Source organism: Poecile atricapillus, chromosome 14, assembly GCF_030490865.1.
Source record: "Poecile atricapillus isolate bPoeAtr1 chromosome 14, bPoeAtr1.hap1, whole genome shotgun sequence".
In the NCBI taxonomy this organism is placed as follows: domain Eukaryota; kingdom Metazoa; phylum Chordata; class Aves; order Passeriformes; family Paridae; genus Poecile; species Poecile atricapillus.
Genome location: NC_081262.1, coordinates 10,420,809 through 10,433,004, shown reverse-complemented (window position 1 = coordinate 10,433,004; position 12,196 = coordinate 10,420,809). Strand labels below are relative to the sequence as shown.

The following is a 12,196-nucleotide window of genomic DNA, read 5'->3' as shown; positions in this document are numbered from 1 at the left end:
AGATTTTTAGCTCTGAAAAACTCATGTATTATTTAAGCCTCACAGCTAACCATGAACATTATCAAGGTCCAACTTTCTCTTTGTGAAGGGGAAAAAAAGATCCAGAGATCTTTTGGTGAAAGCTCTCTGGAAAAATCCCACATCACCTTCAACCCCCAGCCAGATTCCCTGGCAACCAAGAGAGACCTTTCATTTCTGGAGGAGTTTGGCAGTGCCTGACTCTCCAGCAGCAGGGCACTTGCTGTGTCTTGCTTCAGATTTCTAAGCAGCATCAAGGGATCATCATCTGTGGCAGAAGCCACAGCCAGACCAGTGGTTCTTTTTAGGGTTTCTGCACCCCTAGCAGGATTCAGGATGATGCACTAGAAGAAGGCTGATCATCCCTCCCAACCTGGGTAACTAAAATCAGCTGGATGATACCAGCACGTAGAGTCAGGTGCCATTAGCAAAGAAGAAATAAATCTAACCTATAGTTACAGCAGCAATTTTTTAGTACAACCATTACCCTGATTGAGAAAGTGCCAGCTTTAAAAGCCTAATACGACACAGCAGCTTCACTACTGACCTGCTTCTCACCTGTGGGAAAGGCCTGAGGGAAATCAAGTCTCTAAAGCAAAACAGAATCAGCTTCTCCCTGGTAGTCCCATGTATTCACTCACTGGGGAAATGTGTGTAAAAATGGGAGTAGAGCTTTGCTGGTCTTCCCTGCATTTCTGAGACCTAAACTAACACTCCTCCCCTTACCTGCAGACAGCAAGTGTGTAGCTGGAGCCTTCAAGCAAGCTCAAAACACGAGATAAGTACAGTTTCTAGTGGCCAGGCATATAGGCAAACAACTTGTCTTTGAGGAAATATAATTGGATTTAAACACACCAAATGCTCAACTTGTCAGCCAACAGCCAATGCACCAAGGATGTACAGAGAGGATGGTGCAGTAGAGACTGAGGAGCACTCACAGCCCAGCAGGCACCTGCAGACCTGGCCAGATACAGCTCCCAGGATGCTGGATTGTTGGGGTCACTGATACTGCTTTTACGAGTCCCAGCTCTGCCTGGTTTTAATAAAAACACATTTTCTAGAAATCTGCACTACTGCATGCTCCAAGTGCTGTCACTCAGCTTTCCATAAGTTATTACTTCTGTGCATTCAGAGCAGTTTGGGAACTGAAGGTTGTGTTGTCAGTTCCACACTCCATAAACAGTATAGATGCTGGAATGTGGTAATATTTACCCCTGTTTTGCCATCTGCTTATATATTCATATAAAACATGTGACTCCCAGGATGTGGAGCAGCAGAGTAAGAGCCATGGTTTTCAACTCCCAAGATAAAGGTACAAAAATCAACACATCTTTTCTTAATGCAAAGGTACTACTGCACAAAATAATAATACATATATGTGTACATACATATATATGTATTAAAAATAACGAAAGAAACATACCTTACCTTTGGCTTAAGCTAAAGAGTCAGTGTCTAAAGAAACCCCAACAAACCAAAACCTTCCTCCAGGACCCGTACCATCTGAACTATTTAATGAGTAAAAACCAAGCCAACCCAACAAAGTACAGCCCCCACCATTAACACCTTCCCATGCAGGTGAGGCTTCTTACTCAGCTGCACATGGTTAAAGGCTATGAGAGCGATTAAATAACTCTGAATAAAAAGATCAACATGGCCAACAGCTGTGTAAAAAACCTCCCTCAACCAAGCCCTGAGCTCAAACAGGGAGTTGGTGTTTAAAACAGCAGCCTCCACCACCCACACAGGCTCCTGGGCATTCAAAAGTATCCAAGACAATTTCACTGCTGCACCTTTAAGAACAGAGTGAAATATGTGGAACTCCAGAGTTTAACTCCTCCAGCCTCTTTTGAAAAAAGCTGATAAATAAAGGTGGATTGACTGGAGGGTTGATGGCTCCTCTAGGCACCAGCTCATGGGAGATGAGAACTTCACACTTTTCCTCACCTCACAACACAGATTCTTTTGATATGAAGTGAGTTTTGCGGTTTGTTTTTCCCTTAGGGCAGGGAAAGTGCTGTTGTAAGTTGGGGGTGCAGTGTGTTTGTGTATTTTAAAGCCAATCACAATGAGAACACTTGAGGCATTTAGGGAATAAAGAAAACTTCTTACAAGACTGTACTTCTACCAGTCTAGAGAGACAGCAGAGAGAATATTCAGTGTCTTGTGTGACTATAAAGGAATTAAGAGGCTCATTTTACAGTGCATTTTAATTAAAAGATCATTATAAGAATTTTCTTTTAAGAACAGCATACTACATATTCATGGAAATATGTAACTTTACCCTACAAATGGGACTGTCACCATATTATTCTTACAATTCAAACATATGAAAAATAAAATATGATATTTAGCTTTATAAATTCCCCCTCCCCCTTTAAATTCTTTTTCTTTTAAATAACAAAAGTATTCTCTTTCCCAGTACAGTGCATTTGCTATCTGCGAGCCACAAACCAAGTAGTCACATCAACACCAAGGAAACAGCAACATTGTTTGCAAAATATTGAGAGAAAATGATAAAAAAATATTGTAGTCAGCCCAGTGCTTACAGAAGAGACAGTCAACAAGAATTGAAAAAGCAGCACATTTTCATATTACATAGGACCATTATAATAACATATAAACCAGTGCAGAAGACTTATGCTGGAAAAAAAGATAGCAATTCTCAGCAAGCAGAAACTGAACTTTGGCACTTGCTCATAAAAAGGCCTTTCAAAGCAAAACAAAATGGAATTTCACTTAATCACAGCTTGTATATTTAAAAAAATAAAGACATTGAAGCGAGAGAAACAATAGAGAAAAGAGTACAAGCCAGGTCACTAGGAATTCAGTACATTCAGCCTACAGAAAATACAAGTACAATCTTTCATCCACACACCTATGCTGGGATCCTGGCTAGCAAAGGACAGGCTTTGGGACAGAACCTCACCTGAAGCACCTCTGCTTCAATGGAGCTGTGCTGAATAAACAGCCCTTTCTTCAAATTGAGCTGGTACAATGTGTCTCAAATACATCACCTCTTTATCATAAAATAAGGATTTCTAATCTGCAAAAAAAAAAAGCAAAAGCCTTGCACTCAGACAGTGGCTGTTCTGCTCTACCCATAGCTGCACCATAACCACTGCAGTGTAAGGATTAAGTGATTTTTATTTTTTTTTAAAAAGGGCTAAAAAAGAATGGCTTCATTTCAAAGGGGAAATGATAGACTAGAAGGAAGGGCTCACATTTAGTCTGTAAATCCTGGTGCTGCCAGCACTACATGTTATCAGGAACATGAGAGTGAAGTGTGCACACTGTTCTCCCTCCCTGCAGAAGAAGCAGCTCAGGCCCAACCAAAAGGCTTCTGCAGGACAAAGGGTATTTTTGGATCAGGCCATGAGAAAGCAAGGGCTTCTCTAGCCAAGAAGTGCTCCTTTCATAGCCAGGCTCAATGCCCCAAACTAGCAGCTATCTTTGCACTGAGGCAGTTTACTCTTTTTTTTTTTTTTATTCTTTCAAGGAGTTAAGACTGGGGAAGGGCAAGAAGAAAAATAAGTGCTTCAGATTGCACAAAAGATTGTCCTACTAAAGGGGGCACTTGGATGGGAAGTGATCACAGCTACAAGTCAAGCAGACGCTCCTCACATGTCTCCACAGGCCATTTAGTAGCACCTCCAAACACATCCACGTTGTTATCGACCCAGGGGATGATGTTGCCAGGCATGTTGATAGAGCAGTTGGCAATATTCATGATATCTTCAGCTTTTAAGACCCTGTCCCATATATTGAACTGGCTCATCTCCCCAACGAAGGCTTGAGTTGCATCAAATCTTCCTCCTACTGTGTCCTTTAGGCACATGACAGGATTAGATGAGATGGTTATTTATGACAGGATTAGATGAGATGGTTATTTTGCTGTTTTCTTCTTCAAACTTGAAGTCCATCCCCACCCAGCCCCACTACTAGAGAGAGGTGCAGAGTTAGGTCACAGAGGTGAACAAGTTTCTAAAAGGGTTACATTGAACAAGGCATTCAGTGACAAACTCCAACCTGAACTGTGACAAAAAAACTGAGGGCAAGCAGTGGTGACTGCAAACACCACAAAAAGGCTGTACATAACCAACCTTGCCCTGGAGCAGTAGAGCAGGAAGGCAGCTTTAAACTTTAAGGCTAATTTAAGAGCCATTGTGCAAGCTTAGCACAGGACAACTCCAGCAAGAACTGCACAGAACAGTGTAAGGTTATCCTGAAAGCTTTATGGCTATAGATTAAACCATAACTGCAGTCCTTGCCCAATTGTCTGCAGGGGCTGTGAGATGTGATCTTTGGGTCTAAACACCCAGGCTTTGTCTGGCTGTAACAAATGAGTGATTCAAACTGCCACTGCATAAGCCTAGAAGTGTTTGCTTGCTCCACTCACTGCCCAAGGACAGAAATCTCTCATTTTTGGTGATCACACTGCACAGGACAGAACCCAGCACAATGCAGGCAGAGATGAAGGAAACCTGCCAGACACTCACTAGTGAGCTGGAGCATCTGCTCTGCAGAGTGCATTTGGACACTGAACTTGCCATTCTGTCATTTATGTCATGGATAAGTATCCACTAAAATCAATATCAAGACAAAACTAGTTTTTCATTGCTCCAACTGTGAACTTGGGAATCCTGAAGAAAGGCTATTTCCTGCTAATTGTTACAATATTTGCTTTTTTTTAGTAAATGTATAATACAGGTAGAGAAATAATGTGAAGCCAGGAGCCACACCATTTCATTAAATTTCATTTTAATTTCATTAAATATTTGTTGTCTTGTTTCAGTCTCTGACACTGTGTATACAACAAGACAAAGTGTTTAACAAATTCTCACAGCTCTTGTTTGTTTGGGGAATTTTGGTTTTGTTTAAACCCTGGAAAATCCTGTCATTCACTCACCTGTTCCTGACCCAGGATCAAGACACCTCCAGGTTTAATTGGATGCCAAGGAGCAAGATTCTCCCCAGTGCCAAGCTTCTCTCCATCCTGAAAAGCTTCCCACATTCCATCTCTGGTTGTCCATGTTATACAGATATGATGCCATTTTCCATCACTGATGAAGAGAGGGAGCTGAGCAACCTACAAAAAACAGAATAATGCATGTGGCAACCCAAATCTAGTAGTTCAAGCCCAACATGTAAAGAGGAACAGTATTTACTGTGTCCTCAAAAGCAAAAACTTTATAGAGGCCAGAGTTAGTCCACATCCTACTTTGCAGGATTACACAGAATCATAAAATTATTTAGGTTAGAACATCCCTCCAAGATCATTGAGTGCAAACATTAACCCAGCACTGCCAAGGCCACATCTACACCTCTTACAAATACCTGCAGAGATGGTGACTCCACCTCTGCCCTGTGCAGCCTGTTCCAGTGCTTTGGTTTATGGTTTATTCAGTGAATAAATTTCTCCTCATATCCAATTAAAACTTCCTCTGGCACAACTTGTGGCCATTTCCTCTTTTTCTGTCACCTGATACTAGGGAGAAAAGACCAACCCCCATCCTGCACATTAATCTGTGGCATTTGTGCTTAGTGAGATTCCATCCAGTGCTCACATTAAGTTCCTCTTAAGATCTGGGGTTTGCCAACACCATTTGCAGTAACAACTTTAACAAATGGATCTGTCTGCTACCAGGAGAACTTGTGGGAACTGCTCCCTAAACCTCACAATAAGGAGGAATTTGCTCCTTTGGGAGTTTGATCTGAAAACCTCAGGCCAACATCAAGACACAAGTGTAGTGGGCTGTGATGTGGAAGAAATAAAAGCATCACAGAATATTGATATTACAGACATTATATTGAAAAGAAAAAAGTTATAGCTAAAGATAAGCATACTCAAGTTTGTTTCTCTTCCACAAACCATTAAAAATAATTGGTTATTGATCTGGGAGGATGATGGGACTGTTAGAAGGCCATAATCAGCCACAAGATGAACCACCTGAGTTGTGTAGCAAACACCTGATCCCTCAGAGAGCAGTGAGTTACCAGGAAACCTAACTGAAGGTGGGGAGAAAGGAAGTATTTAAATACTGGCTAAATTACAAGTTTCAGTGTTTTCTTTAAGCTTGTCAGAAACCATCAATGGTATAAAGTAGTTGTATCTAAAGTCTGGAAAACTGTATTTAAGCTGATGTTCACTCACTAAGCATAACAAAACCAGACCATTACGGGGAGAGCCTTTTATTCTGTCTTCTACAAAATTCATTTAACATTTTTAACTTCTACAACTAGAAAGACAGAAATACTGAAAGTGGCTTAGATCTCACAGGTCTTGCAATAGTCTGGCTTCAAATTTTGCTTGTGTTTCATAAACCAAAAAACACCACCAAAATAACAAGAAACCAAGACCTTGTAACTTTGTAACTACAGACAACACAAGCGTGGGCACATCTAATGTCAAGCTGCTAGGTCTCAACACACAAATATCTGTACAACTTAACATCTGTTTCAAGTGCTTTTATGAACCTGCAATCAGCAAGGGAACAAGAGCAGACAGCACCACCTCAGAGGGTAGGAGTCAGTGCAAAGGGGTCAGGCCTTGTTCAGGTTATGCTGACAACCAAGAGTTCATCAAGTCTCACCTTATCGTTAATTAGCAGCTCAATTGGATTATTGCCCCATTCTATGAGGACAATTTCATTGGCTTGCCCAGGAACAGCATATGAGAACGGAGTGCCAATTCCAGGAGAAGCACTTGACCTCAGCCACAAGCACACAGTGAAAGCATAGAGCTCTGGCAGAGTCTTCTTGATCTTCCCATACAGGTAGTTTGTGCGAAGAGGAAGGGAGACTTTGAATTCATCAGGAGACTTAAATGCACTGTTACCTAGAATCACATGGAGCAAAACAAACACTTAATTGAAGTAGTATTTACTGAATGTTGATTTTGCTGCACACAAAAATGCATATAGATTATCCACATTGTGATAATTGTTTATTTCTGCTCATTTAGAGCAAAAGAATAGCTGGTAGACAATCTTCATTGCCTAGTTCATTGCTGGAGGCCTCCCTATTTCAAACAATTCAAACCCATTAAAAAACATTTACTGTCAGTAAAATGGATTCTCTGCTGTGCTCATTATTAAAGCATCACGGTGCTTCACAACCAGGAGTCCTTTCCTATTCCTGCTACACAAGAAGAATCCCTGTGTTAAGATCTCAGGCAAACAAAGATTAACACTCACCTTTTGAGCAGCAAATTTGAAATAAGACTACACTGACATAGTCCAGAAAACAGCTACATTCAGTAGAACTGATTTCTGTCCCATCAACTGGAGAAGACCTGAAGAGTTCAAAGTGATCTGAACTAAAAATGCAGCATCAAGCTGTGAACTATGGGAAGATTAGACACGTGATTTAACATAAAAGCAGAAACTATTATCTTTTTCTAAAAAAGTGATAAAAACCAGTGAAATATTCTGGTGAAATAACGTAAGCATTAGACATGCTTACAAAATTGAGAACCCTTAAGACCAAAACTTTCTGAAGTACTCTATCATAGAGTTGATGTAAATGCTCATAAGTAATTTTATATAAGTATAAAGACATAAATCCCACATTTTGCCACAAATTGAACCCCAGAGTTCTGTGGTAATGTCACCCTCATCTTTTTAGCTGTCTGTTGTTCTAAGTCTCACTCATTTCCTTTGCTCACATTCCTGAAACAAATTCAATCCCCTTGCCAAGCTTCACACTCCAGTCCAAATGAAAAGCTGCTGTCACAAAAGGTTGCCATAATTCTCATATGTATTTTTTTAAGCCATTGGCATTCCCTCAGTTCCCCTTCTCAGAAGCAACTGAAGTGTTTTGGCTGCATTTTTCACAGAATGAGGGGGTGGGAGATGAAAAAGCTTCTCTTTTGCTTGAATCTGTCTTGAGGAACCTTAGAGACCTGAAATGTTCTAAGTGGTAAGCAAATAAAAAACACCAGGGTCTTCATGTTAATATTGAACAACCTCCATTAGGCTGCTACAACCAATCTCACATAGGAAAAACAGAAACATACCCCATTAAAAGAGCAATTATTTTTGGGCTAGATGGACAAAAAAATACTGTTATTCCCTTTCAGAGAGAAAAAATAGGTTTAGACATAGTAAATTATCTGCTTGTACCTCCAGCACAGCTAGGAATCACACTGAAGTACAGACACTACTGTTTGGAGGATTATACCTCCTACTTTTTCTACTGCATCATCTTCTGCTGCCAATTGAGACAACCAGTGAAGGAATTAATAGAAAACTTTGGGAACCACAATAGATGTAAAAGTTTTAAACTCTTCTGACCCATTGGTAACTAAAACAGCTGTCACAACCACAGATAAAATCCAAGGGTTACAGTGTCACCTCAAAGTCATTTTTTTCTTCTATTTAGTCTCAGGACAATAAGGAGCTTATGACATTCTAGTTTAGTTGTAGGGAAGAAATGCTGAACAATACTGCATTTTAAATAAAAGCACAACAAAAATACTATTTTGAAATGAGGCCAGATCAAATATTGTCTGTATTTAAAACACAAAAAAATTAAGTTCTTTCATCATTATTACCCTCACTTTGATTTGGCAGAGGAACCAGAACAGCTAAGCTGTACAGTAATGGAGAGCAAGTTACACAAGTAAAAGAAAGGCTGGATCTTGGTTCCTGTCCCAAATTCTTCACTTCCTTGGAGACTTAAGACAGCCCTCACTCCCCACACAAAAAATAAAGGTGGGAACAGGTTATTTTTAGCCTGAATTACACATTCTTGCTCTCCCACCACTCTCTTTCTGATATGAGTCACATCTTTTAGAGACAAGGACTATCTATACTTGACTCATAAGACATTAACAGGCCACTAATTCTCCACAACTTTTGTTGCTGGCTAGGCTTTATCTTGACTCTCAAGAAATACTAAAAGTCAGAGCCAGTAGAAAATCCTCTTCCTCCTTTTCCCCTCTCCTGCACTCTTTTTAGAAAAAAATAATAGATACAGTACTACTCACGTGAGTCCATTAAGCTGCATTTCTAAATTTATGAGATATGCATGTCTGTACCATTTGGAAGACATGTCCATTTAAGCAGAGTTACTCACCTTGGAAAATAATTTGAAGATTGGGAACTCATTTACTGCAACTCCAGCCCTATACAGATCACTCTGTATGTGTATAGAGTCAATATAGAAAGAATTCTGTGCTTTAGGTCAATTTCACAGACATTTGTAATTCAAATAAACAGATTCTACTCAAGCAGAGAGATCTCAGTAATAATTAAGCCATGAATCAGAAATGAATGACTAGGATTACGAGAGTGTCCCCCAGTGGACCATGTGTAATCTACTGTAAACTCTGAAGGCTGTAAGCTTGGAATAGAGCATAATTCAAGTACCTGCAGCTACCCAAAGTCATAACCAGTAACAAAAGGAAAGGCCACCATCAATATTCCCAAAGCAGCAGGAAACAAAGCTGGTATAAAATGCCATTAATTACATGAAAGGTAGTTGTGCTAATTAAATTTAGCCCATAAGACTCTCAGTCCAAATAAAGGCAGCTCTACTCAGATGTACGCTTGACATTATGTAGCTATTTACACCCATGCCATACTTATTCCTATCTCCACTTGCCTCCTTACAGATCTTTCCATCCCACAAACACTAAGACTTTCATCCTAGCCACCCACACATGCCAAATTAAGAGACAGGAAGCCAAAGCCAGGCAACTGCCTGTCAAGCAAGAAGCCTGAGATAAAAGAAAAAGGAGAATCCAAGTATTTGCACTGTCACCTACTATTTAGCCCAGTACCTTAATGTTGTTCCCTCAAGGCCCACATTTAGTCTATTGCTCTGGAAGGAAGAAGTAAACAAAATTCATCAGGATGGGGAAGCGTTTAGATTCAGAGCAATTACCTTTCTCTAACTCAGACACTCTTTCTAGCAATGCATTCAAGGCTGTCTCTGTCTTCTGCCGGTGGGCTGAGGTCTCGTTGTGAAGCAGAGACTTCTCATCCTCCAGCTCAGCCACTTTGCTCAGGAGCTGGCGCTCCAGGTCGCCGAGCCGCCGCTGAAGCATCTCCCGCAGGTCACTGGGCAGGGCTGCGTAGGACACGTTGGCTCGGAGCTGGTGCTTTAGGGGAAAGCAGAGAGGGGGGAAAAAATTGTCATTCCTGAAACAAACTGTGAAATGCAGATATGCTCCCAGTTCAAAGGAGGAAAGTAAGATCACTTGCACTCCAGCAAGTACAGAAGAGGTATTGCTTTTGAGCATTTGTCATGCTCAGTGCTTTTATCAGCACTGTAGCTAAACAGGTCCTGAAACAAAAGGGCACCTTTGTTAATCGTTTCCAGCACTTTATATGAAGGAGTTTTCATAAATTTAAGTTCAATAAAATCAATGTAGGGAGCAGGTCTGATGTCTATTAGTATGCAAACATGTGGTACATTGGTCAATTTTTGGTTTACTTACTGTCAGTGACATGGCCAACCTATGTAAACAGAAGAATTACCACTTCATTTTAGATTAAGTTACTTTGAAAGCAGATTTACCAAAGTAAGATGCTCTTTAGATCAATCCAAGTGAAAGTATTTAGATCAATCAGTGAAAGTATTCTTATTCAAACTGAAAAAAGAGGCACCTCACACTCTCAAGTAACACTGGTATCTTTAAAGATACTGAAAAAACAACATTTCCACCTACCATGTTATTCTAGTGGAGTTTCTCTTCTACAACGCTAGAAAGTATGCTTCAGACGGACAGCAACAGTAATAAAAGGATGTAATACTAACAGCTCATTCAGAACTGCACTTGCAAAGCAGCACTCACAAAACAGCCTTTCAGAAGTTACTCACCATCCTCACATCAGCACTGACTGGAGGACAGCAGAAGCACATGCGAGGCTTTCAGGGTGTGAAAAGCAGAACTACATCAACACAAATCCCCTGAGAATCCCCTCTACGAAACATTTGCATGAGCAGCACTCAAACCATGAGCACTGTCCAAAGGCTCGTGGAAATCACTCATCGGTGGGCTTGGACCAAATCCCCTTTCTGTTCAGAGGCACACAGAATCGGGTACTTTTTATTCTATGTCAACCCTGAGTACTTCATCTTGTCTGTACCATCTGCCCAACACAATCTCCTCATTACCACTGGCCTGTTCAGCACCATATGCCGAGGTCTTACTGCCCAAGACGTCAGCTTTGTACCTCAAACCACATGAAGTCACATCCCCAGAAAGAGAGATTTGCACATTATTAATACAGAACCTAAGCTGGTGACAAGCAGGGAAACCATCATCTCCCCACACACAGTGGGAGAACACATTCAAGAGCAGCCCCTTACGGTTTTTACCGTTAAAGAGATGAGATAAATAACCAAGAGAACACGACAAGCCAAACCGAGCCACTCGCTCCCGGGGCTGGGCCAGTTTGGATCTATCTCCACACTTAGGGATTTAGGGCACTACTCGTGCCCGAAGTGCCCGCTAGACGTGAAGCGGCGCCGCTGCCCGGCCCTACCTCGAGGCTCTCCAGCCGGTCCTTCAGGGTCTGCATGGTGCGGCTCAGCTGGTCGATGACCTGCGCCGGGTCCCGCGGCAGGTCGCCCATCGTGTCCTTGCCCTTGCCCACGTCGTTCTTCCACGCCCCCGCGGACTTGCCGTCGGCGCCCTCGCAGCGGCTCAGCTTCCCGGTGAGCTCCCGGATGGCATCCCGCTGGCTCCCGATGGTCTCTTTCTGCTGCAGGACGGTCTCCCGCAGCTGCAGCACCATGGCTTTGAGCTCCTCCTCGGGGGGCAGCGCGCCGCCCTGCATGGGCACGGGGGGTAGCGGGCAGCCCGCGCCGGTGGCGTCCAGCGGCAGCGAGGTGCACACGAAGCGGCTGCCCGGGGGGCTCTCCTGTTCCCCGGCCGGCGACCCCCGCCCGCCCGCAGCTACGGCGAGCAGGAACCCGACAGCCACGAGCAGCATCCCGGCTGGCGAGCGGAGCGCCCGCTCGGCGGGGCGGCCGGCGCCGAGCCGCGGTGCCAGGAGCGGGTCCCGCCGCCCCGTCCCGTCCGTCCCGTCCCGTTCCCCTCACGCCGCTCCCGCGCCCGCCGCCGGCTGCGGCATTTATGGGCAGCGAGGGGCGCGGGAGGCGGATCCCGGCTCGCGCCCCGCGCGCTGGTTGGCTGTTGGCTCTGCTGACGTCAAGCGGGGCGGGG

The 12,196-nt window shown here is 42.9% G+C and overlaps 1 protein-coding gene across 1 annotated transcript; it reads right to left on the bottom strand.

Moving 5' to 3' along the window:
* Nucleotides 1-2,210: 2,210 nt before the first annotated feature.
* On the bottom strand, nt 2,211-12,097 carry NPTX2 (neuronal pentraxin 2). The gene is made up of 5 exons (XM_058849392.1): nt 11,514-12,097; nt 9,907-10,123; nt 6,612-6,856; nt 4,928-5,107; nt 2,211-3,844 (listed from the first exon to the last, which is right to left on the bottom strand). The coding sequence occupies exons 1-5, from the start codon at nt 11,961-11,963 to the stop codon at nt 3,617-3,619; spliced, it is 1,320 nt and encodes a 439-aa protein (XP_058705375.1). The 5' UTR covers nt 11,964-12,097; the 3' UTR covers nt 2,211-3,616.
* Between the last annotated feature and the right edge of the window lie 99 nt (nt 12,098-12,196).